This window comes from Branchiostoma lanceolatum, chromosome 6 (assembly GCF_035083965.1).
Source record: "Branchiostoma lanceolatum isolate klBraLanc5 chromosome 6, klBraLanc5.hap2, whole genome shotgun sequence".
NCBI classification, from domain to species: Eukaryota; Metazoa; Chordata; class Leptocardii; order Amphioxiformes; family Branchiostomatidae; genus Branchiostoma; species Branchiostoma lanceolatum.
The window spans coordinates 13,150,666-13,175,605 of record NC_089727.1 but is presented as its reverse complement, the minus strand read 5'-3'; the positions used below and the strand labels follow the sequence as shown (position 1 = coordinate 13,175,605).

Genomic DNA, 24,940 nt, shown 5'->3' with positions numbered 1-24,940 from the left:
CTGTCCTTGTTTATACAACAACAGCAGAGTGACACAGGTTTGGTTTCACATGCATGACTCACAGTGTAGAATGTGGGTCATGGTACAGACAGGTACGGGGCATGTTCAAAACATTTGACTGTTCTATTGTGTGTGTTTTTTTTACAATGTACCTTCTTCCTTCTCTATCAGTCACTGCTGGTTTGGACTTTGGACTAAGTGATTTATCAAGATTGGTCAATGACTATAACTAAAAGCTATTCATTTAGAAGTTCTAGAGAGTGATCATGGTAGAATTAGTTGTGGATCTGGCCTGAGAATTATTTGAATGAGTCTACACAGTGTTGGCTACAAAGTTAACAACTGAAGGATCTTTTCAAACCAGTCCACAATGGTGAACTAAGTCTTGTTTATTGTTACATCAAAGGAAACTACATTAATGTATATACTATTATTAGAAAGTTTTGTGTAAGAAACTAACAAAACATTCAACCTTTGACAATATTATCACACTGTTATTTTCTTGGTTAATGTCCATCATCATAATACAAGCACATAGACTGGTAGAGTATGAATAATGTAAGAAATGCTTAAATCAAGACTATAAAATCAAGTGTTTACATAGGTGAGAAATTAGCGTAATCATTTTCTCCACAGTATAAGTGAGCTTTCAGAAAAGCCTGTACTAAAATGGAATATCATAAGTACAATATTGCAAAGAACTCAAAATTAGATTATAATCTGTGTGAATTAAAATTAAAATGTTCTATAATGGAAAATCTCTTCAATATGCAACTTTGTCAAAAGTCAAGAGTCAAAATTAACCTGTCAATAAAAGAACTTGTGAATGTTTAAACCAATCACTCAAGGGATTGAGCAAAAGCTGTTGCCATGGACAGGTGGAGTCAAATTGAATATACATCATACACTCAGGTTTTTGCCACACCAGCACTGAGAGGCTGTTTCCCTGATAGCATTGTAACATAGCTCATTTGTTCTGTTAGTATATATATAGTAAGGATGCAAGTCCTGCCTAATGTGCAAGGCACTGGACAGCTGTTACAGTAGTATTCTAAGACAAACTTTCGACTTAAATGTCTTTGTTTATTATTCTACAGATTAATCTTGAAGTTCCGTGATATACATAAAAAATGTTTGCATTTTATTTACTTCAAGTTTAAATTTGTAACATTCTGCCAAGATTTCAGTGACTCTCACTTATATTTCGTCATTTTTTGTGCATTGAGTCAACACCTTTTCTAATCTCCCCATGTTCACACTGGGGCAGTGGAAAGAAATAAACTTTAGCTTCCTCATTCCATTTGATATCACCAACACCAGTCATGTTATTAGGTATTGCATAAGCCATCAGGCGTCAGCATCATGATGCTGCAAATGGCTATGACCACTGGTTGTTACAGTACCTGTTGTGTCTGTGTGATTGAAAGCAGCACCAGGGTCTGGGCCTACAGAACCATTCCTGGTCCAGCTCTTCCAACAAATTGTGAGAATGATGCAACCAATGAGGACAATGCTAGCTACTGCACTAGCAATGGAGGCAATCAGGACTGCCAGGGAAGAATTTGCAGCAAATGCCAGAGAGCCGTTCCTTTCTAGTTTGTCTTCAGTACCAGTGTTCACGAGAGTTAAAGTTACAGGTGACACAACTGTTGGAGGTGTTTGATCTTTCGTTTGGACATCAACAAACAGTAGTGTGGGAGGCGTGGAGCCAACAGGACTTGTCGCAGTGCAGCTGTACAGTCCAGCATCTGCTTCAGTAACATCAGCTATCATGGTGATGCTGCCATTCACTCCCACAGTCACCCTCCCACCTGACTCAACAGTTGCATTCACACCAGATGGGAGAGTGACTGTGATGTCTGGCGTGGGGATTCCTGAAGCTTCACAGACCAAATGAAGTGCATCCCCCTGAACCAATGCATCTTTATCATGTCTCTCAAACCTCACTATTGTTGGTTCTTCACAGGTCAGATCCTCAGGATTGATATCTTTTAGCATTTGCCCATGATTTCGTGGATTAGAGCATATGATTTGATTTTCAAATGAATTTGACCCGGTCATCTTTTGCCTAAAGGGAACCATCCTACAGTCACACTGCCAGGGGTTGTTGTCTATATGGACAGTATGGATATTTGACAAGATTCTATAGGCTGCTGAGGGAAGTGTTACCAGTTGGTTTCTCTGAAGGTCTAGTAATTTCCTTCGACCCTGTGAAAATTCTTTGATGGGAAACGTCTTTAAGCTGTTGTTGTACAGGTACAGCTGTTGCCACCATGGCAGGTTTGAAAAAGTACCCGACTGAATGTTGATTATTTGATTGGAGGACAGGAACAGCTTTTGAAGGGCAGGTAGGTTTGAAAATGCACCCGGTTGAATCTTACTTATCCGGTTTGAGTTCAGGTTTATAACTTGAAGTTGTGGAAGATTCGAGAAGGTGCCACTCTGAATGTCAGTTATCCGGTTGAAATGCAGGTACAATTTTTTCAGCTGGCTTAGATTTGATAATAAAGCGGGATGAATGTTAACTATCTGGTTGGTGTGAAGGTTCAAAACTTGGAGCTTGTGTAGATTTAGGAATGTGCCTGGCTGAAGGAAAGTTATCTGGTTGATGTGCAGCCACAACTCTTGAAGCTTAGGTAAGTTTGAAAATGCACCGAGTTGGATGCTTGATATCCGGTTGGAGTGCAGGTACAAATAGCGGAGCTGGCTAAGATGTAAAAATGCACCCGACTGAATACGGGTTATCTGGTTGGAGTACAGAGACAACCGTCGTATCTTAGGTAGGTTTAGGAATGTACCTGGCAAAATATTAGTTATCTTGTTGGCATACAGCCACAGCCCTTGGAGCTCTGGTAAATTGACAAAAGTACCCGGCTGAATATTAGCTATCTTGTTTCTAGATATAGATAACTCTTCAAGGTCTGGCAGATTTGAGAAAGTACCTACAGTCAAACCTGTATTAGCGGTCACCTTTGCATAGCGGCCACCTGCCCATAGTGGTCACTTTTTGTCGGTCCCTTGGATTTTTCCCATTGACATAAGCATTAAGAATTAGGCTATAGCGGCCACCTGTCCAACGCGGTCGCGGCCAGACGATTTTCGGTCCCGCGAGTACAGTAACACTGCCGATAACGGTCACGGCGCGCCGGTAGAAGCCGCATCGCCACCGCACGCCGGGTTCAAAATCTTCATTTTTTCACGCAGTTATCAAATTTATGCGGCCTCAACTGGATAGGATCATAATAAAGAAAACCAGAATGTTTTATCTTTGTTAGAAAATCCATGGTTTGACGCGAAGTCAAGTAACGTTATAGTTTTCTTCACATGGCTTGCGTTTGTACATCGTGGTAAAATTGACCATTTCTGTGCATTTCGACTGGAGAAATATTACGGCAGCCTTTTGGAAAATACAACCCACACATGTACCCGATGCGGTAAGTTCGTGAAATGTTTGAATGCCGGCCCAATTTCCGTTTTCACCGGGAATTTATTCAAATTGTGCTCAAAACGTGTTTCGCGCAATTTTCAAAATGGCGCTGATACAAACTGGATAGGTAGCAGCATAAAGGTCAACGGAAGACACCACTGTTACGGAGGTATAATATACTAAATTTATTTTGCTGCAAAGTATCACTGAGGATAATTACTAAACCAAAAGATTCAAACTGAATGTGGATAATACTACTATGATGTAAAATTTGGGCTGTTGCAATTTTCTGAAAAGACAAAAAGCCCTCAAAAGAGCGACCTTCTTCTGAGTACCCTATTAGCATAATGGTAGATGCTGATCAACACAAGCCACAACAAGAGACTGAGGAAAATTGTCGCCACGATTTTATGTTTGAAAACGGTCGAAAACGAACAGTAAGTGACAACTGAGCAACATGTATTTTGTTCTTATCTAACTAGGAGTAAAAGAACAACAATCGAACTTCTAAAATGTGCCTTACCTGTTTACATGTCTACTGTACGGTGAATAAATGTATCTCAGTGGGTACTGAAAATATGTGTCACTCGTGGTCAATTAATCGACATTTTCTCCATAGCGGCCACCTGTTCTTAGCGGCCAGTTTTGGCCAGTCCCTTGAGTGACCGCTATAGACAGGTTTGACTGTAGTTGGATGTCAGTTAAAAGGTTCGAGGCCACATTTAGCTTCCTTAAGCTTCCGTACCTTGAGAAAGCAGATGGACTTATGGTTTTGATTGCTAAGAAAAGGCTGGTGATGATTGAAGGCAGGTGCTGAGGAACACTGATGACACCTTTGTTGTCGCAGTAGCAGGAGGATGGACATCTGGTGCTGCAGGCTGTGGTTGGTCCAGTTTCTGTCAGGATGATGAGCAGAAGCACCAGTAGTCTCTTTGTCTTGTTGGTCATTTCAGCTGTAAGAAATAGGAATCTTTGATTTGTCCATGCATCTAAAAGCCATGCATCTGCTTTCCGCTCCTATACCTAAATAGCCTGTCACAATCATGATAATTCTAAAGCACAATCTTAGCTATAGACTAAAACTAGTAACCTATAGACTGATACTTTTTGTTGTCCTAAGAATTGCAGTGTTTTGAATTCTTGCAACTGCTTATATATAAAGAGTCATATAATTTTGAAACCTTGGTGTTAGCAAAAAAATTGATGAAAGTGAGTCAAAAAAGTTGAAGAAAGTGAAAAATTTTCTAAAAAATACTTCATCATAAAACTTCTGGTGTTACAATACAAGGGCCAGTCATAATACTTATTGCTAAAACAACTGGAAATTTACCTGCAGTCTTACACACTTAATAATGGTCTTCCAGACATATCAGCCATGATTACATGTATGATTAATTCTTTGATTACTATAGTAGATTCCAATTATTTGTATACCTTTTTTCTGTATATTTCGTATTTCTGTATAGAATTCCAAAACACCAAACCATTTACCATCCACTCAATGGTAAAAGCAATGTATAACTGTATCGTCCATAATCGTAAAATTCGGTGTATTGTATAGAATCTTGTCCGATTTTATCGTAAAATGACCTGAAACTATAGGCTAAATTTTGGGTTTGTATTGTAGTTTCGGGAGCGGGGACGCCGGTCTTATTTTTCTAACCGTTCGACAATCGCACTCTTTTGTTTCTTGCTATTGTTCTGCTTTCAAGCAGTCGATTTCGGTACTTTTGACATACGTTGATCTGATCTGTATTTTAGTCAAGCCAAATTGTTACCTACCTTGTTGTATTCTTTTTGAGGTAAACCTCTTCTGTGTTCTTCTCCCAAGCTGTGTTGGTCTCTTTAGCTCTTTAACTTGCTACCAGTCCTATGTGAAAAACTATCATGTTGGAATAAATATCAACTGCGTGGGCAACTATGAAATGGCATGTTAGCCAAGGTACCTGTAGCCTGTGTCAAGCTGGCTTTTGGTTGGGTATCTGCTAAAGAATAGTTGAATCATTTGCAATGACTTGCCAATTGGGAAACAGCAAAATACTCTTCTTGAATGAGGAAACATTTAGAATTATGACAACAAGTCCAGAGTTCTTTTCAAATGATATCCACTGCATGTAGGTATGATCAGAACACTATACCATTCCTGTGTTTTTGCCCCAAATTAAGCTGGACCCAACTGAAAATCTAAAATAGTAAGAGAAAACAGCAGAAACTGGGCAGACTCAGGACTGAGTTGACACACTGGATGTAATTACTAGTATTCTATTCTATTCTATTATAACTTATACCAGGTCCTGCATCAAAATCAGGGCTGTCCCCAGGACCCCTCCCTCCGTCCCAGGACAGAAATTCGCTTGTGGGGACAGATAAAGATTTCAATCCGTCCATCAAAAAAATGAAAACTTCATGTCATGAAATTGAAAAATATATAAAGCTGGAGACAGCCCTGATTAAAACAATAGTTTTCTGTCTATTTTCAAGCAGAAATGTTCCGAATCCCAGAAGGGGTGATTGTGGTTTAATTCTACTAAATAATCAGGCAAATAATTAAATAACTGAATAAAAGGACAAAGTCTTACCAACTGAAGGAACAGCGTCCTGAAGAACTGACTCAATGTAGACTTAAGAACTTTTACTTGAAGAGTGCAACTGGTCTAAGACAACCCGAGGTACAATATATGTAGATAAGTCTGTACTGTGGCCACGGCAAACTCTGCAACTGCATGGTTTGGTCACTCTCCATCTATATATATACAGTTACAATATATGCTCCCTCAAGTGTAAAGAATTGCATTTGCTTCTTGTTCAAAGGAGTCAGCCTCTGGAATGTTTGGATAGAGATGAAAGTCAAGTTTCCCACTGACCTTGGCATTCCAGGAGTTGGATACTTAAGTTGACTTTGAGTTTCCTGGAAGTATCTGGGCTCTTTAATCAGAATAAAGGTCCACAACAATTTGTACATGCTTTCTTGAAAGACTAATTTGCGAAAAAAGAAACATTCACTGTGTGCAGGTTTATCATTTTAGTCCACTTGTCAAACTCGAGAGTACAATCATTGTTTCCATGGTTAAGGCTAAATCTTTTTATCCAAGAACAAGAAAAGCGTTAGATTACAATTTGAAAACACATTTTGAAATGGATCATACAAAAGCAGGATGTTGATATTATCTGGTCTGATAGAGGAAAATCAGTTAACATGATTGTGCTCGAAAATTAGGGTGGCCACACACAGATTTTTTTGTCGGTGCATTTTCTGACTGTTATGCAATATCAAAGGCTGAAATCTGTTATTGAATTTACAGGGGACTAGACAGAAGACTCCAGTATAAAGTACTTTTAGTAGATTGGACTCATTCCTCATCAGCTAACCAACATCTATTGCACCGCAGTCATCCCTCAGTAAAGATCTTGGGCTGCATAGTTCCCGTTTAAAACTTCATTCAGCCTGTCAATGCAAGACTCCACTTGTGGCCCAAAGTTAGCCAGTGCTTGATGCAAACATCGTTTGATGTCATGTCTAAGCTTCAAAATGAAATCACTGCCAAATCAAATATCCTCTGAGGCCTTGACAATCTTGCCATAACAGTCTGTAAAAGTTTGATATAACAATTATCATGATTAAGCTCATGTGACCTGGTAAAATAAATAAAATGAAGTGAAAATGACCTGTGCTCTGCCAAATACACTGTGGCTCACTCAGCTAGAAAAAGTGAATTTGGCATACATGAGGAATGCAGTATATTCAGCCCAGGTCTTTTGGGGTTTTCAGACTGTTGCTCATTAGAAAGCAGGATTCGCCAACGGCCAAACTCGCCCTGGCATCGGTCCCTGGCCACCGGCTACCGGCTATATAGATACATACAGATACTACCAACTTGAAGGCTTGTAATTCATTGAGAAGATGTGACTATTTGAATTGGTTGTCTAAAAATAAAAAGAAGCCTTCATACATGATATTCTGATAACATTTGATTTCCGGGAACTTCCTTAATATGTTTGAACATTTAGGTTCAACTTCATAGAGGTTGCTGCATGCTACCATGTCTTGTGGTGATGATGCTATATGTACGAAAAGTCAGGACCAATTCTGGACCTGATAGAAGGTTTTGTTGTCTTCACATCAAACTTGAAACTTTAAGATATGAAAGCCGAATAGCTCTCTATAGCACAAGCACCAAAAACAGCAGCAAGGTCAAGTGGTATGGCAAGTTATGTTGGTCTGTTGCAGCATTGGTGGGTTCTGAACAGTTCAGATCACTAGGATCAACGTCTTGCAGCTTTCCTCTGTGCAAGTTGGCTGGACCTGCACATGTAATCTGGTTCATTGTCTCCGGGGGACAATACTTGCTCATCTGCAGCTTGAAGGGAACCATCCTACAGTCACACACCCAGGGGTTGTTCCCAAGTGTCATGTGGACGGATCTAGAGGATAGCTGGCAACAGACTGTCCAGGGAAAGAACTCCATTCGGTTGTGTCCCAGTCCCAGGTGCTCAAGGTGCAGCAGGTTAGAGAATGCACCACGCTGAATCTCAGCAATCTGGTTAAAGTCCAGGTCCAGCTCTTGGAGCCGAGGTAAATCTGAAAGTGCACCTGATCGAACGACTGTTGATTTGTTGAAGAACAGGGACAGAATTTGCAGTTGAGGCAGATTTGAAAATGTACCTGGCTCAATATCCCTTATCTGGTTTTGGTACAAGTACAGGTGTTTCAGTCGAGGTAGATCTGAGAATGTACCCAGCCGAATCTCAGATATCTGGTTAGAGAACAAGTCTACCATTTGCAGCTGGGTAAGACCTCTAAAACTGCCTTGTGAGATTGATGTCAGCTTGTTAGACCCCAGAAGTAGCACGACAAGCTGAGGAGTTTGACTGAAGGTCTCGTCTTCGATGATACTGATATCGTTGTAGTCAAGGTTTAGTATCTCTAGGCTACCAAGTCCTATAAATGTTTCAGCTTTAAGACAGGTCAAATGGTTCCAGCGAAGATCTAAGGATGTTGAGTTAGCCAAGTTGTAAAACACTCTGCTGTTGATTCTGGTCAGACGGTTACTTGGCAGGTATAAGCTATATAAATTTCTATACCTTGACAAATCTGAGGTGCTTAATACTGTTATATTATCAAATTCCAAACAGAAGTAAGTTATGGATGTGGGAAGGTGCTGCGGAATGCTGGCCAGGTTCTGACTGTCGCAGTGGCAGGTCGATGCAGAACAGCTGCATGACGCTCCTGTTAGCTGCAAATCCTTCAGGATGATCAACAGCAGGACCAGCACCTTCTGAAGCTTATCAGACATCTTGTCTGGAAAAAGAAGAGGAAGTACCATGTAGGCCAATACTAATACCAGTCTGTTAGATAGTTTTACAATGATCATGCTTCTAAGTTGTTTTCAATTGATCCCAGTCTCTCTGACTATGAAATGTTGGACATATTCCGAGAACAATCTATATCTGTATTAGACTGCCTATGGCCCAACATACCAGCTTTGCATGCGTGCTGAAGACTATAAGAACATTGAAGAACTTGTCATGCCGATAACTCAGATACATTTAACTTAGGGTTTCAATATATCTGATGTAGGGGCAGTCCCTCTTGTTTCTGTGTGTATACTGAAAGATGCTAATTCTTTAAAGTTGATTTCATGCCATCTATATCAGTGATTTTTTTTAAAAAGTGCATTTACATTGGGATCATCCCCAAAGTACACATTGAAAAATGCTCAAAGTTGTTTTGTTCCTGATAAAATGAAATAAATTTAACTACAGCAAGAGTTGACCAGACTCTGTTTTCTTAGAATGGGCAAGTGTAACCTGTAATCATATATATCAACAACTCAATGCTTTCCATGACCCAAATGCAAAGCAGTACTGTAACGGTAGATTAATTGTGGTAATGAATGTTATTATAATCGATTTAAAACTAAGAGTTGAGACTTCAACCAACCTTGAGTGAAATCCTAAAAGCACCGGATACTGCTCGGTTGAATGCTGACACGGGTAATCTGGTGGCATAAGTCAAGGAAGTGTTGAATAATAGATAGACTCTTTAAGGAGTCAGAGTCTGATGGACTAAGAAAATCAATACACAATCTGGTGGTTGGTAAATTAATGGATGAAAAAAGTTTAATACTCAGCTGATTGACAGGTTTTGGGGGAAATTTGATACAACTATTATAGGAAACTCATGGAATTGTCAGAACTGAAGATGCAAATTATATTGTCTTGACTTTGATGATATATGACACAGATATCATCTTAAGTTTGTATTGCCAATGACAAAGAATTTCAGTCAATACAGATATCCTAGACAAAGCAAACACTAAGTATTTGTGGAGTAATTAACATAACTCAATGATATGTACTATACACTTGTCAGGCAGTGTCAGAAGGTGGCTGTATTGTTGAAACCACCTGATCACTATTTTCTCGGTTGTCCTTGCATAGCTTTGACAATGTGACATAATTTCTGAAACATAGATTTCCACCCAATAATAAACATTTCATGGACAAAGAAACACATTAACTATCAAGCAACTTGAGGGTTGCTAAGAAGACAAGCAGAAAGACTGACCACCTTAAGAATAAATGACGGTCCTTCCTTTCAACCCGAGAGCTTCCCCAACTTGTAAGGAAGTCGTTGTCTTGTCAATGAGCAGTATACTTCACCCTTGTCTATGTGTGGTATCAGCACCTACAATGTATACGCTGCAGTCTATAACCTTTGAGACCGCTAGATGCTAAAAACAGATTCTGAAGGGCTGAGCCAAGATGTTTATCATGTTAATTGCATAATCTTCTGTCAGGACAGCCTATCGTGTTGCATCCCTCAGGTAATACCTTATCAAGCTAACAACCTTTTAGTTAGGCAGAATCCAGGGCCAGGCTGGGATCACAGCCAAAATACACACAAGAGGCAAATACTAAATATTATTTTTCAGACTCTTTCCTTTAACATTCTTGAACCTGCTACCTTACTAAATTTGGTGCCCAACAACAATCTCAGTTGGAGTTATGATGTCGCTGTGATATTTTGTATCGGGGGGGCAAGTTTTGCATTCATGACTGTTGTGTAAGCAACAGTAGACATTTTCCTCTGAGTGTGTTGAGCTTTACATGGGCCCTAGACTACATACATGTATACCTGTGGGCACTGCAAAAAGGCTGTGAAAAATTACTCTGTCTGCTGTGATAACTGTGCTATAGAATTGTAAGGGTTCACATAAAAGTTTAACATTGTACATGTACTTGCCATTTGTTTTCCACATAAGGTGGCAACCTATCACTTCTATCCTGCATTAGACATGGCTTACTTCTTGCAATTGACTTCTTTGGACCAACGACCACCTCTTTTGGTTCAGTTTGATAATGGCTTTGTATGTTGCCAAAATTAGATCATGTTATTGACATACATCTCTTGTTGCATAATTTTTTGACCTGGACCTTATAATTAGTACGCTTTGAAAAACGAGGGTTCCCTTTTTGTTCTCCAGATCCGCCGTTCTGTCCGTAAGAAGCACACTCTGCCGTACTACAAGATGCGCTTCAAGCCGTTCTTCGACTACCAGGAGCAGCTGAATGCTCCCGACAATGTCTATCTCCATGACAACAAGGTCACGGTGGGTCAGCTGGAGGTGACCATTGTGGAGTGTAGTCGTCTCCCTCGTGTGTTCCCAGACTGTGTGGTGTACTGCACTCTTTGTATAGGTAAGTGCTCGGTGACATTCGTTGTATGGTTTTTGATATGATCGTAACATTTTCAAGCAAACTGTGACAGATTATCTACGGCCTAAAAGGATCTAAAACTTCCTTTTTAGTAACAAGACAGCTGAATTTTGTATGACACATGACTATCCCAAGAAAGCCCTCAGTTTGGGATACTATGATGATCCCACAGCAAATGTGACGGTATGCCCTAGTCACGCTTTTAAAGTTGATTAATAACTAAACAGTGGCAAGGAGTAGCAGAGTCCATAGTACCATGATTACAATGTATGCTTTGATGAGGGCATCTCACAAGTTGCCAAAACATTTGCCAAGTGATCAAGTCTTGTGCATTATATTGTCATACGTCATCTTCCAATGATACTTTATTAACATTGCATCTGGCATGTTTGTCCTGCACTTCTCCCTCAGATGAGTCCACCTGGAACCAGTGGACGGGGAAGAAACGGTCCTTCTGGTTTGCCCAGGATGTGGAGCTGGCAAAGGGGGAGTCCAAAACCCTGGGGATTGCCTTCAGAGATGTGAGTACCTACTAGTACCCAGTCTGTCACCTTGTTCAAGTTGTTGTTCTTTTTTCATGTCTGTTTTTTTTCTATTCAATTTAGTGCTTCTTTGTTGGACATTGGTTGTTTGATCAGTATGGCTCTATATGAAACTTTCTTCGAGTTTGAAGGGAATTTACTTAGGATGTTCAGCCTTCATCATGAGGAAGCTCACATTTGATTACTTAAATGAGATTCCTGAGGTTCAAAGTAAGGTGCCAGAAACCTTGCATAATTCACATAATCTTTTGCCTGCCATTTGTGTTAGATGATAAGGAAACGTCAACTCATACTTTTTTGATTTATGACTGTCATCTACAACATGCAGATAAACTTCGGTGCTAATTAATTGTAAATCTGTTCCTTTGTTTCTCCCCATGCATAATTCAGGAGCCCATAGAAGGGTCCATGTACCAGCAGGTTGTAGTGGACAGGATCGACCCCAACACTCCTGCCAGCAGGGTGGACATCCAAAAGGTACGGTCAATTTGTCAACTGTGTTATGAATATGTATATGTCAAATAGAAAATCACCAAACTGCAACTAGACAGATTATCATTAGTTGCTATAATTAAAGGCAGACTTTAATTCATGAAGTCTTCAAGATGCTACTAACATGTTAATCTGTTTTCGTACCAATCTGTCAAAATAAGTACATGTAATAGACAGTCATTGTTTTCATTGTTTGCAGCCTCATAAACATTTCACTGTCAGAATGGTTTCTCATTTCTTGATGTTTTTAAAAAGGCTCATCACAGCAACAACTTTTTACCAGGTTGTGTTTTCTCAATTGTACACGCACACAATTCTTTTCTTTTCGTCATGGGACCTGACATGAGATAGAATACAGACAGTACAATGATAAACATTCCTATCCCTATTTCAGGGTGACATCCTGCTGACAGTGGGAGGAGTTAGAGTCATGAATGTCAGCCATGCAGCCAAACTCATCCGGCAAGCTGGTGACAAGTAAGGGGTCTTGTATTTTTGATGGCATTTTCCATACAGTATACTGTGGGTTGTTGCTTGCAATTTACCAGATGTGTCATTGAGATCATCCTGATTGTGTATACTTAGAAATTTTCATAGACAGCTCAGAGCATACAATCTGGCACTCATCAATGTAGTTAAAAACACAACAAATTTCAATGGTACATTGAGTGGTCAACATGTTTGACTTGATTTGTAGTACACATACTATTCTTGTGCATCTCCTGGCTCTTGTTGCTTATCTGACTTGCATGCTGTTAGAAAGAGATGCTACTGTAACAGTACATTCCATTTCTGCTGATTTCAGGATGGTTTTGCGGATCGAGCGTCACCTTTCTCACAATGTCACCTCCGATGCTCTGCAAGGTCCCCCTCAGACGTACGAGGAGGACACAGTCAGCCTGAAGGGGATGGATGCACTCGACATTGACCACGACAACTTCCCTGATTCCGACTCCGAAACAGAAGAGTACATCAATATCAGCATCAAAAACCCAGCTGCGGAGGGGAGGGGCATTTCCGGCAGAACAACACAGCAGAAGTCGTCTCCGTCCAAGGCTAAGGCGAACATTTCTCCGCTGCTGAGTCGCAAGTTTGGGCTGGGCGGCAATCAACAGTCGCCAACCTCATCCCCCATTCGGGAGCCCGGTATGAGAGCTGCTGCAGACGATGCAAGCAAAGCGACGGACCCCGCTCATGGAGCAAGCATTCCTGCCATCACTGTCACGCGAGAGGTATCCGAATCAGTAGCTCAGATGTTTATCCAATCATTTTGTGTAACACGTAACTATAGCTGCTAAAAGCTTTGATTTACGTAACATGAAAGACTACATTTAAGATTTTTTTTTTTTAGGTTCTGCACTTTTCAGAGCTATGTTGCCACTCACTATTGTTTGCTATATGCTTTACTACAGCCTGTTCAGGCAACCGTTTGGCATCAAATTCGTATTGAAGATGTTATGGGTTACACATTAGGCAGCAGGGAGAAGTTAAACTGGAGATGAACATTTTTCTCCATGTTGTAGACCCTTGGAGCTCCACGAGGAAGGTCGCACTCTGACGGGAGTGAACCATTACACGACATGGCCCTGACCGATCCTCTTCATGGAGTGTTTGCAGGATCCGGAGGGGATGTGGACGCTGCTGGGGCAACGCACCCTCCCCAGGCCGAAGAGTACGCCACCAAGATCGAAACCAGGGCTACCAGTCCAGTTACTGCTTCTCAAGTAGGTCGTTCTGTTTGACTTCCTCCGGGAAAGTCATGTCAAACTTAACAATTTGCAACCCTTACAGCTCAGGGCACAGTTACATTCAATGTATGTCATCATATGATCTGGAGTCTGACTCGGCAGATCTGACAGAAGCTACCGTCTTCAAGGATCTAAGATTGCCTTTTCTGTAACAAGACAGCTGGAGTTACAACAATGCTCTCAGTTTTCTATCATACGACAAATGTGACTGTGCCCTCACACAAATTGTTTTTGACATTTATCCCCCACATCATTTCTAAGTGGGATATTTTGGCTGTGTCAGTGGTAAAGGCTCCCACAGTTGAGACTTTCAGAACTAGAGCCTGGTTAAGTGTTGAACATCACTAGAAGCACATGCACAATTATGCATATGACAGATAAATAGGTTGATATATTTCCAGGAACTCTCTTGGGATGAGACATTCATATTTGACATTGAGGATGAAGACAAGTACCTGAACATCTGCATCTGGGCCAAGGGAGTGGAGAAGGGCGACAAAGAAGAACTGATTGGACATGTGAGTATCTTTTCCGTAAGATCAACATTTATCAGCACAAGAATGTTGAACACTGTCTGATGTTTGTGTTGTTCCATAGGTGAGCATCACACTGATAGATGTGGCCCCGCAGTGCCTGACTACCCTGTCTGATGTTTGTGTTGTTCCTCTAGGTGAGCATCACACTGATAGATGTGGCCCTGCAGTGCCTGACTACCCTGTCTGATGTTTGTGTTGTTCCACTAGGTGAGCATCACACTGATAGATGTGGCCCCGCAGTGCCTGACTACCCTGTCTGATGTTTGTGTTGTTCCTCTAGGTGAGCATCACACTGATGAATGTGGCCCTGCAGTGCCTGACTACCCTGTCTGGTGTTTGTGTTGTTCCTCTAGGTGAGCATCACACTGATAGATGTGGCCCTGCAGTGCCTGACTACCCTGTCTGATGTTTGTGTTGTTCCTCTAGGTGAGCATCACACTGATAGATGTGGCCCTGCAGTGCCTGACTACCCTGTCTGATGTTTGTGTTGTTCCTCTAGGTGAGCATCACACTGATAGATGTGGCCCTGCAGTGCCTGACTACCCTGTCAGGGGAGTACCAGAACTGTTTCCTGCTGGAACCACCTGAGATCAGGGCTGCTGCCAGGTTAGACTTCATGCTTTAACATTCATCTGCATATCTTTATAGCCGAATAATTTGTTACACACTAACTGCTCTTCATGAATAGTCTGAACATTTTTTTTCTGACTTTGTTGTTCATTTTGGTGACAGTAGCACCTGCTAGTCCATCCGCCGGCAATGCCACCTTGCATTTTCACCACAATTGGCAAGCAAACATCTACAAATCTTGTATTGAATGACATTAGATGGACACACTGGACTAAATACTGCAATCCTTTCCACCTTCTGAGCTAGAAGCTCGGTCCCTAACAGCTTGATCCCCTATAGTTGATGGCATTATGTTGGGACCTTTTTTATAGTCGCCACCTGGGTCGATCTGGCTTGGCGACCCACCCGGGCTTCAACGCTCGTCTGTGCGGAGGTGATGTCACCCTGCGTTTCCACCACACGCCCAACATCCAGTGCCACGCGGAGGGGGAACAGCAGACAGACACCAAGAAGAACACTGGTTCCCGCAGGACCCAGGCCATCCGTCGCAAGTCTGCCTCCGCACTGGGTATAGCAGGGCTGGGGTCAGGACTCAGGTGAGCTGGCTGGGGGAAACTGTAGCTGATCATAATGTTTTATCATACTGTGTGCCTAAGACTATACATTTAAGAAAAATGCACAATGTACTATGACTTTTGGGAGATACACAGGAAGTATGACAGCTTGTAGACCTTATGAAAGACAGGCGCTTTTTATTGAAACCGGCACCTGACAAAATGTCATTCAAGCGGGAAATCAAAGATGGCAGTAACGATCTATAGCTTGGGGAGAAGTAGGTGTGGCACATCGAAATGAAGCAACAGACTAGCTCACAGGCTATCAAATATGTGTGATGATGTAAGCCTGTTCAATGCCTTCTAGGCAAAATATCATGGGTAGAAACACTAGAAAACATACACACTTCTCCCATTGCAGTGGTTGGCCAAATCGTAAAGTCAGTTTTTCATAACATTGGCACAGTTTACATACTGTTTGATGCATTTTTATAAGATTTGTACATTTTTGTATCATGCTTTGTGTATTTTTCATCAAATGTGTATGAATGCTTAGGCACCCCTGTAAATTGTTAGACCCCATATTTAGCTTGTTAAGATAATTAGTATATCATCATTTTCTGTATTTATTAGTAGAAGATTATGTCAGTATACATTTAAGTCTTTTTACTTCATTTGATAAACTCACCAATTGTTAGTTAATTTGTATCAGTATTTGGAAGCTAGATGTTAGGGTAACAATTGGTGAATTACTGTACAGTTACAATTACTGTAAGTTACAGTAGTACTGTTACTTGTCTAAGAGTAGAAAATTGTATAATATATTCAAAGGGATGAAAAATGTACGGATTGGCTATATCAAATTTCATGTATGTATGTGACTGCATTGTATTTCAAGCTGCTCTCACAGCATAGAAAATAATACTTTACCTACATGTAACTTGCATCTTGCAGATACGCACATTTCTCACAGGCTATCTTATGTTATCACTTCTATATAATGTAGTCTACCATTCTTTGTGAGCACAAAGCTTGTATGTGGGCTTGATGTAGGAGTATGTTATGTGTGGCCAGCATTGCTATGTGTCTTGGCTGACCTTCCTTGCTACCATTTGCTTGTAGCGTCTGCCAGACTCCGGAATCAAACCTGCCGTCTGCAGCGGAGGGTAGGATTAGCTTCTGGCATTCAGAACAAACAAACTCACTAACCAACCAACCAACCATTGGGGGTGTAGAGTTGCACTAACAGCTGCATGTGTGGCTCGGACAATAATGCATCTTTATAAGGCCACACAATTTTCATCTTATGGATCATGATTCTGCCAAAAAAGAGTCTGCTCTTTCATTCGTTTTGCTTCACATGTCGAGTTGATTTTGCATCATTTTCATGAAAAGCCCACAGTAAATTTGTGAATCAGATGTGATCCTTTTTTAGGGTTTAAATAATGTTGGATACATGTATGTATTACTGCCCATCTAATGAGGAAAGCTAGCTCGTTTTCCTTTGGGGAAAGCAGATTAAATTTACTTACAATCATACAAAATGGTATAAAATTCTGTAATATCAAGTTTGTGTGACCTTGTTCTCCAAGCAGGTGCCATAGCAGGTACATGTAGAGGTCAAAGGACTGCATGCCTGCTTACGCTGGAAAAAACAATATGCAAGCATAGAATGAAGAACTAACTTAAAGGTTGCTTGTGGAAGGTTGCATTGGGATTTGTGCAATCAGTGACCTCAATACAACATGATTGCCCAGTGGCTTCCAAAGTACTCCCCCTTCTTTTGATATGTTCATTGTTGCTCAATGTGTTATTCTCCTTGAACACAGGACCAATGAGGTAAGAGATCTTCTTCAAAGGACAGGTGCATTGATGAATAATGTCAAACCCGGAAGAAGAAGAGCCCCTCCAAAATGGAATGTTCCACATCTCGGCCTCCAAGTCACGCGTCTGCTTGGAGATTATGTCGCCCTAACCCTGGCTAACTCTAACATCAGAAGTCTGTTACCTAGGTGTCCACTTGCCTCTGATAGTCATTGTATGGGGTGCTGATTTGTCATCAAAAGGAACATCTTCAATCTAGAAATTAGGACTCAATTGATACATGTAATTGCAAAAATTTTTTAACCTTGTGACCTCATGATGACAGATCAGAAGTCCCTTTTGCAGGGCAAATAAGGAAGCTTCAAGGTGGTACATAACATGGTTGGAATCCTTTGCATGGTAGGGTGCTGGTTTATTTGGTAGTGGGAGGCTGCAAGAGTTACATAATTCTTAATATCTGTATTTCTTTTGCAGCATCCAGACTGTGAAACATGATTTTGTAGAGAAACAATTTACGTCTAGGGACACAAGATGTGACTACTGCATGAAAAAGGTAGGTGCCATTTTTCAGTACTCACTGGCCATTGTCAGGCCCTTCCTTGGTTCTGATTTGCCATCCTTAGCCCTTTTCCTTGGTTCTGATTGGCCATCCTAAGCCCTTCCCTTGGTGCTGATTGGCCACCCTCAGCCCTTCCCTTGGTACTGATTGGCCGACCCCAGCCCTTTCCTTGGTACTGATTGGCCACCCTCAGCCCTTCTCTTGGTACTGATTGGCCAACCTCAGCCCTTCCCTTGGTGCTGATTGGCCACCCTCAGCGCTTCCCTTTCTGCTGATTGGCCATCCTCAAGCCCTTTCCTTGGTACTGATTGGTCATCCTCATCTCCTTGGTACTGATTGGCCATCCTTAGTCTTTTTTTTGTGCTCATTGGCCATCCTCAGCTCTTACCTTGGTTCTGATTGGCTATCCACAGTCCACTCTTTGGTACTTATTAGCCATCCTAAGTCCTCTCCTTGGTGCTGATTGACCATAATCAGCATCTTTCCATTGAACTGGTTAGCCATTATTGGCTCTTTCCTTGGTGCTGATTGGCTGGCGGAAGTTGTTTTTTTGTAAAAAAATACAGTTCCTTAACAATTATAAATGTACCATTGTATTCGAGGGACTTATTTGACTTTTCATTGCTTTTTCTTAGGTTTGGACCAAAGTTGCTGCCCAATGTAAGCCGTGTTCCTATATCTGCCATAAGAAGTGTATTGAAAAGTGCCAAGCTGTGGCCAACTGCTCCAAGTAAGTCACAACTCCTACTAGTAACTCATTCTTTATTGTGAACCAAGGTATTTTGTGCTAGACAAGAAAAAATATGGCAGGTTATCGAATGATGTTGTTTGTGGGGAATAGACATTTACAGATTGTAGAGAACTTGATTTCACTTTAAGACAGAAACGTTTATCTCTTCCATACTAAGTTACATTGATTTGACTTGATTTGATATGCACCGATAGTTAATTTGTAACTTAAGCTATTATCTGTACATGTATATCAAGGCATGAATTATTTTTAGATTTTTGTTCTTAGAACCCAAAACACTTTAGTGGATCATAATGAGCCTTGTTTTATGGTGAAACAAAGCAAATACAGAAACTGATGAAATATTATTCTTTATAAAAACAGATTCAATACTCTATGTATTCTATTTGTTCTTTAATGATTATTTGTTGACAGCAGTTTTCATATTACATTTTTTATGTTGTATGTTTATGATTTATCACATTTTTGTTTAGGGTGTTCCACCTAGGGAGAATTGAAGAGTGAGTAGTAGGTCTTACCTTGTTAGACACATAAAGTAAAACTGCTCTCTCGCTGTTCTTAATGGAAACATTGACAACTTCATCTATAACAAGTTAGAGTTCATAGACCTTACACCTCCATGAAATATTTAGAGTTTCTGCCATGTCTTGTTTGATTGTAGTGCATCAATTATGCAAATAAGGATTTGATAGACATTACATGTGCCCATTGATCACATCCTGCCACTCTACAGTGAATGTGACTAGCATTTGGAAAATATATAATGTGAAAACACAGACAAACACACAGACCCATGACAAAACAATACCTTCCCGTGATTGAGTCGCTTATTCCACTGACCCCATGACCTGGAATGTCTGTCATGTCTGATAAATTACTAGCTCTATCCCCTCTGAACTCTACTTCCTGTCACTCCCCCAAGTCTGATCTTTCCGGTCACACCATCTTCCCACTCACTTAATTCCAATCCACGTACAGTGAATAACAAGGAACGCAAACATCCCGACACATCGAAAACAAATCTCCGCACACAGAGACAATGATTGAAAACGAAGAAACAAACTATGCCATGTGCGTCTACATTACAGACAGCCCAGACAGCGCTCGTCTCCCCTCCATGCTAGGAAGCCGACCACCCTGCACACTGTGGGAAGTGCTCCTCAGCTGGTGCCTAATACAAGCACCGCACATCATACCTCACCTGGTGAGAATGGTTTGGAATTTAAATGTGTTTCACCAACAAGAAGTATCTTTACACAATACAAAAGTTACTTGAGAAACTAGATAGATTCCGTAAATTGTCAGACGTTTCTGGTAGCATCAAATACCTTTGGTCAGTGACTGTTAAAAGGTAGGTGCTATCTGAAATGTCTGATCATTTACAAAATCTATCTTACTAGTTCCTAGAGTAACTTTTGTAGTGTGCACATACATGTAAAACCTTCATCAACGTAAGAAATATTTTTGTTTTTCGTGATCGTGATCGTGATTTATCATGCTGTTGTCGTAATGTCAGCGCCTGTACATGATATGTTTTGTTCAAATATTACAATAACTCTATATTCTGTTCATTTAACTGACTGAACACAAGTTTATATCCCACCTGTCAATCAAATGCCAGCTAGCAACAAGCTTATATGAATCCAATGACTTACCACTACTAGCTGCATTGATATCAGGGCTGGGAAGAATTTTTAACAGAACTAGAGCAGGGCCCCCTCCTGTGGTAGGTAGTAACACCACATTACTCTATATTCTGCCCAGGTTCCTCTCCCCGTGTGACTCCCAGCCACTCCCCTGCTGGCTCCCCGACCATGGCGCGCCGGTACCTGTCTGGCGAGATGTTTCGTGAGACCCAGCTGTGCGAGACAGCGGACAGCAGTGACAGCGACAGCATCATGCACAGCAGTCGCACGCTGCGGGAGAAAATCCTGCAGACACAGAAGGAGGGCTGTGACTTCGCCAACGTGGACGTGGACACACTGATTGTCACTGCAGCAAAAGAGGTGCAGTCCCTTCTTCTTATTTTGGTAGTTTCATGACACAAGGCCACTTCTAAAAAACTTTAGACCCTACCAGTAGTTGGATTCTGAACTCGGACAGGTATAGACCAGTCTGTAGGGTACATCATTGCAAAAAGGAACATGGACACCTTGATTGGTATTGCAGCAAAAAAGGGATTCCATTGAAATCTATGAACTCAAGATTAAGATTGTACAAATCACTAGAAATTGAGAATATTCATTGTATGTAGCTTCAAAAGTTCAGGATGTAATTGGTCTGTATTTTTCCAAGGTCCTGGTTGCTTTTTTTATTAATATGGCCTTTATTAAAGCATGGATGACGTATGAAATGTTTTAATTTGTTCCCTGTCCTAGCTGGGGAGAGATCTGTACTGTGAGCTTCCTCAGGAGGAGCGGAGACAGAAGCTGGATGCCATGGTCAGTGTGCCTGATGACATAGATATACAGTATGCTAGAACTAATGTTTGTTGCTCGTGTAATAGCATTGACAAACGAAATGACTATGCGTGATTATGTGTTTGACTGTGTACTACACTAGAAATGACATAATGATTGTAGACTACAACATGGCTTGATTTTAGTCCCTACAATTATCAGAGACATGAGCATTTTGTTGAGAGGAAGAAAAACTAAGTGATTATTTACTATGATGATAATTATGTGTCACTCTGGTTCGTGCATGACAGATCAACAAGCTTCAGCAGGAGATTGACATGGAGTCAGAGCACAAACTGGAGCTGCATCGAGAGGAGAAGGATGCCCCAGATCAGCAGGTAAGGTACCAGCTTCTACTGTATCTCTGCACAATACAATCTCTTGTCATTAGAAGTATGTACCTAAGCGTAACATCAGGTACAGGTACAGGTACAGGTACCAGTACACAGGTTTAGGTACAGACCTCCCTGGGCCCTTGAAACTTGTTAGCATACATGGTCATGTGCTTGTACTGCTTATTTATTCATTTACATATTTATTGCTTCAACGTGAACACATTGTTACATGAACAGCCAAAGTTGCCCAACTAGCGAATGACTAGTGCTGCTTAAGATGTTTTACGCTCATTTCCCCATTTCTTCAGGTGAGAGGTAAGATTGCAGCAGACCTGGCTAAGTCAGAGGAGCGTCTCCAGGCGCTGGCTCTGCTGATGTTACACTACTGCTCCGGCTGGCAGAACTGTACGGAGAGAGAGGACGAGGCCAAGGCAGCCGGCGAACAGTAAGTATGGCTGAATATGTGTAAATTTCAGTTCTACACTTTGAGCCATTTCAGTTCTACCCTTTGAGCCATTTCAGTTCTACCCTTTGAGCCAGCAACTTAAGCCCCTGTCAAACAATTGACGAACTTCAGCTGTATTTGTTGATTGCCAGAGCGGACTCAGGGACTCAGCCGATCTATAAATGTCTAAATCTCTAAATCACAGGATGGTCAAGAGGACACCAAGGGTCTTACTGTCAAAAATGCCATTTAGAGGTTGTAATCTCCATTTTCCTTTTGGTAATAATATTATAAGAGATATGAATAGTTTTGTCAGAAAAAAAAGTCTAGTAGAGATTGATAAGTTATGTGTCTGGTTCTTGCACGACAGATCAACAAGCTGCAGCAGGAGATTGACATGGATGGTAATAATATTACCAAAAGGAAAACGGAGATCAGTGTGACAGGGGCATTATGTCACAACCTCGGCAATATTATGTAGTATCAAGATTTGGTTAGGAGATTAAATGCAGACAATAAATCCGAGTGAAAAATCTCCACAAATTATGGCACAGAGTATCTGCTTGGGACCTGTCAAATTATTTGAAATGTACAAAGGATGGGATGTTTTTTTGTTTGTTTGCCGATATTCAAAAGGCATAATTTGATATGCACAATGTGACATTTTATGTTATGCATGTTACTATTTGATGTTCTTGACCAGAATTTGATTGTTTTGTTCTGCAGGGCTGTCTGAGGTTTCATTATGGCAGAATGAGCAACACACTCTACATCGGGATAGCTTAAATCTTAGGCAACACAAATTTCACTACTAGCTGTTTCTAGCTTAAGAAGATCGTATTGATCTGAGAAAGAAATGACGAATGATTTTACCACTTAAAATCTCATGCTTTAAAAGTTTTTTGGTTAAATTTTTGGCTTTGGGTCAAAGATAACAGAAGACAGCAATAGATTTTAGCCAAAGGATGGAAGATTATCATGCTTTTCTGACAGTTTTAGCTATGCTTGCAAGACACTCAAATTGCTGATATCATGAGGTGGAAAAGCTCTTGCTAAATATTGAATCTTCAAGCCATGGCCTATCATTCTCATTTCTTATTTCACCTTACCAGTCCAACTTGAACAACAATCAAAGAAACAACAGTTATACTATATTAACGTCTTGATTTTGTGTATCCTAAGGTTAGCTTTGTATTCCATCCTTATATTCATGCAGTGGTCACATTTGTTTTTACTATGATAAGTATGTTGTTATTATGTTACCTCAGAAATAGAGATTTATGAACAGTCTTAAATGAGCAAATATTACTGTGATGATAGATTAATAGTGAATTTTGACTACTTCGGTATCGTGATTTAAAACTTGCAAATAACTTGTTGCACTTATAGGATGAAATGTAACATTACTACCATGTACTGTGCAATATTTAATATGATGTTCCAGTGATTTGTTATTGTTGCACATGCACAAGTCTTAACAAATATATAGGCTATCTTTAAGATGATTACTGTAAGGTATTTGTGGATAAGTCAGATGGTTGACTGTGTGCATATTGATGATTTCATATCTAGATGTATGTTACTGAAACAAAATTGTGAACTATACTTACCATGTGCACATTTGTTATTGGTATTGGTAGTTGCAACCTTAGGAAATTGTTGCAGGTAACTACTGTACTTGTTACTAATTAGTCTATGGTATAGTGTAAACTCTAGGCACAGTACCTCTTTACAGGTGGATGTTATATTCAGTAATAATAATCAGTATTGTTGTAAAAGGCAAGTTGTAACAAATTGCACAAGTTAAAGTTTATAGAGAGCAGTCTCTTACACTGAACTAGGTCGTATAGAATGGAGTGATACACTTATAACTTGTATTAGCTGAGTTTGAGTGAAAATATTTATTTATACAATGTACATATGTTTTGTAGGAACATTCTTTGACTCTCTTTTGCCCTGGTGTATGATATTCATTAAAAGATGTCTGTGGCTTTTATTCTTTTTATTGCAAGTCCACAATTTGCAGAATTTAAGTACTTTAAATGTAATTATTATTGATCAATTCGATAACTTATTGTAACCCAAGTGTGTAACAATGATGAAACATTTGAAAAGTCACATATATGCTGCACACCAAAATAATGGTATACTGTATTGATGTACATGTACTATGATTTGAGTAGATTTAAGGGATGTGCAATAGTTTAAATTTACAAAGAGTTGAAGAATCAATAGATAAATCTACTTAAGATGTCATAAATGTAGAAGTTACATGGATGAGATAATAAACATATTTAGAACTAAATGTTTCCATTTTTTAGATGTTTTCTGTGCAGTTCGCGTTCTCTATCGTTCTCCTCACACGTTAGCCAGAACGTGCTGCAATACATAACCAACATCGCACAAAAGTACAAAAGCGGTCGACTAAAATCGCACAAATGATACTTCCCCTTTATAACCTATGTCCATAAAAATAGGTCATTTAGGTTGAATGAAAAACGCTTAGTTCGTTTGTATGAGTATGGTTTCAAACACTCATGACAAGGCCTTTGTGGGTTGCCGACGGTCTCACAGCGACTTCTGGCATGTATTGCGAGTACTACAGTGCATTAATACAGTACCCGACATTATGCCACGGTAATAGTCTCTGTTTCACACTATGATTATGCCCATCTACAAAGCGCTGAAAGGAGCAGACGTAAGAATTGAACACGGCTGAAATCCCTCTTTGTCCTATTGATTTTGCTGGCTTTGATTTGTTTATTCTTTAACTTGAAATGTGACGAATATAGATCTGTTTGCATCATCAACCATGCTTCTTGTACTGATGTCACCACACTGATAACAAGAGTCCGAAGACCCAAAATCTCCATGAAATTTGTTTTTATATGAGATGTGTTTATTTTCCCTAGTTATTTGTTGTTGCCGCTGGTTGTTTTGTTTTGTGTGCCAGAGGGTATCCACGTAATAGAACCTAGA

At 40.4% G+C, this 24,940-nt stretch overlaps 3 protein-coding genes across 5 annotated transcripts in view; 1 reads left to right on the top strand and 2 right to left on the bottom strand.

Annotated features, from left to right (window-relative positions):
* Positions 1 to 24,266, top strand: part of LOC136437368 (PDZ domain-containing protein 8-like) — a 33,866-nt gene extending 9,600 nt beyond the window's left edge. The window contains exons 7-25 of one of the 3 annotated variants that reach the window (XM_066431947.1): positions 10,915 to 11,128; positions 11,558 to 11,667; positions 12,079 to 12,165; positions 12,575 to 12,657; positions 12,986 to 13,412; positions 13,704 to 13,904; positions 14,330 to 14,446; positions 14,964 to 15,070; positions 15,406 to 15,630; positions 17,418 to 17,600; positions 17,887 to 17,965; positions 18,607 to 18,701; positions 19,196 to 19,222; positions 19,811 to 19,926; positions 20,487 to 20,728; positions 21,101 to 21,163; positions 21,433 to 21,519; positions 21,825 to 21,961; positions 22,688 to 24,266. In XM_066431947.1, the coding sequence (XP_066288044.1) occupies positions 10,915 to 11,128; positions 11,558 to 11,667; positions 12,079 to 12,165; positions 12,575 to 12,657; positions 12,986 to 13,412; positions 13,704 to 13,904; positions 14,330 to 14,446; positions 14,964 to 15,070; positions 15,406 to 15,630; positions 17,418 to 17,600; positions 17,887 to 17,965; positions 18,607 to 18,701; positions 19,196 to 19,222; positions 19,811 to 19,926; positions 20,487 to 20,728; positions 21,101 to 21,163; positions 21,433 to 21,519; positions 21,825 to 21,961; positions 22,688 to 22,697 (2,610 nt within the window). In that variant the 3' untranslated portion in view covers positions 22,698 to 24,266. The remainder of the gene's footprint in view (positions 1 to 10,914; positions 11,129 to 11,557; positions 11,668 to 12,078; positions 12,166 to 12,574; positions 12,658 to 12,985; positions 13,413 to 13,703; positions 13,905 to 14,329; positions 14,447 to 14,963; positions 15,071 to 15,405; positions 15,631 to 17,417; positions 17,601 to 17,886; positions 17,966 to 18,606; positions 18,702 to 19,195; positions 19,223 to 19,810; positions 19,927 to 20,486; positions 20,729 to 21,100; positions 21,164 to 21,432; positions 21,520 to 21,824; positions 21,962 to 22,687) is intronic. The other 2 variants (XM_066431948.1, XM_066431949.1) reach the window with 2 other exon arrangements.
* Positions 475 to 4,375, bottom strand: LOC136437120 (leucine-rich repeat-containing protein 15-like). Its single transcript, XM_066431597.1, has 2 exons — positions 4,261 to 4,375; positions 475 to 2,942 (listed from the first exon to the last, which is right to left on the bottom strand). Exons 1-2 carry the CDS (start codon positions 4,373 to 4,375, stop codon positions 1,348 to 1,350), a joined length of 1,710 nt encoding a protein of 569 aa, XP_066287694.1. The 3' UTR covers positions 475 to 1,347.
* On the bottom strand, positions 6,123 to 10,090 carry LOC136437403 (leucine-rich repeat transmembrane neuronal protein 4-like). The gene is made up of 3 exons (XM_066432005.1): positions 9,999 to 10,090; positions 9,369 to 9,426; positions 6,123 to 8,726 (listed from the first exon to the last, which is right to left on the bottom strand). The coding sequence occupies exon 3, from the start codon at positions 8,719 to 8,721 to the stop codon at positions 7,588 to 7,590; it is 1,134 nt and encodes a 377-aa protein (XP_066288102.1). The 5' UTR covers positions 8,722 to 8,726; positions 9,369 to 9,426; positions 9,999 to 10,090; the 3' UTR covers positions 6,123 to 7,587.
* Positions 24,267 to 24,940: the final 674 nt, after the last annotated feature.

What these genes read in the sequence shown, in the direction of transcription:
- LOC136437403 (XM_066432005.1), bottom strand. Translation starts at nt 8,721, where the DNA reads ATGTCTGATAAGCTTCAGAAGGTGCTGGTCCTGCTGTTGATCATCCTG.
- LOC136437120 (XM_066431597.1), bottom strand. Translation starts at nt 4,375, where the DNA reads ATGACCAACAAGACAAAGAGACTACTGGTGCTTCTGCTCATCATCCTG. An exon ending in CTGCTACTGCGACAACAAAG is followed by an intron (nt 2,943 to 4,260) that starts GTGTCATCAGTG and finishes GTTTGACTGTAG; the next exon opens with GTACTTTCTCAAATCTGCCA.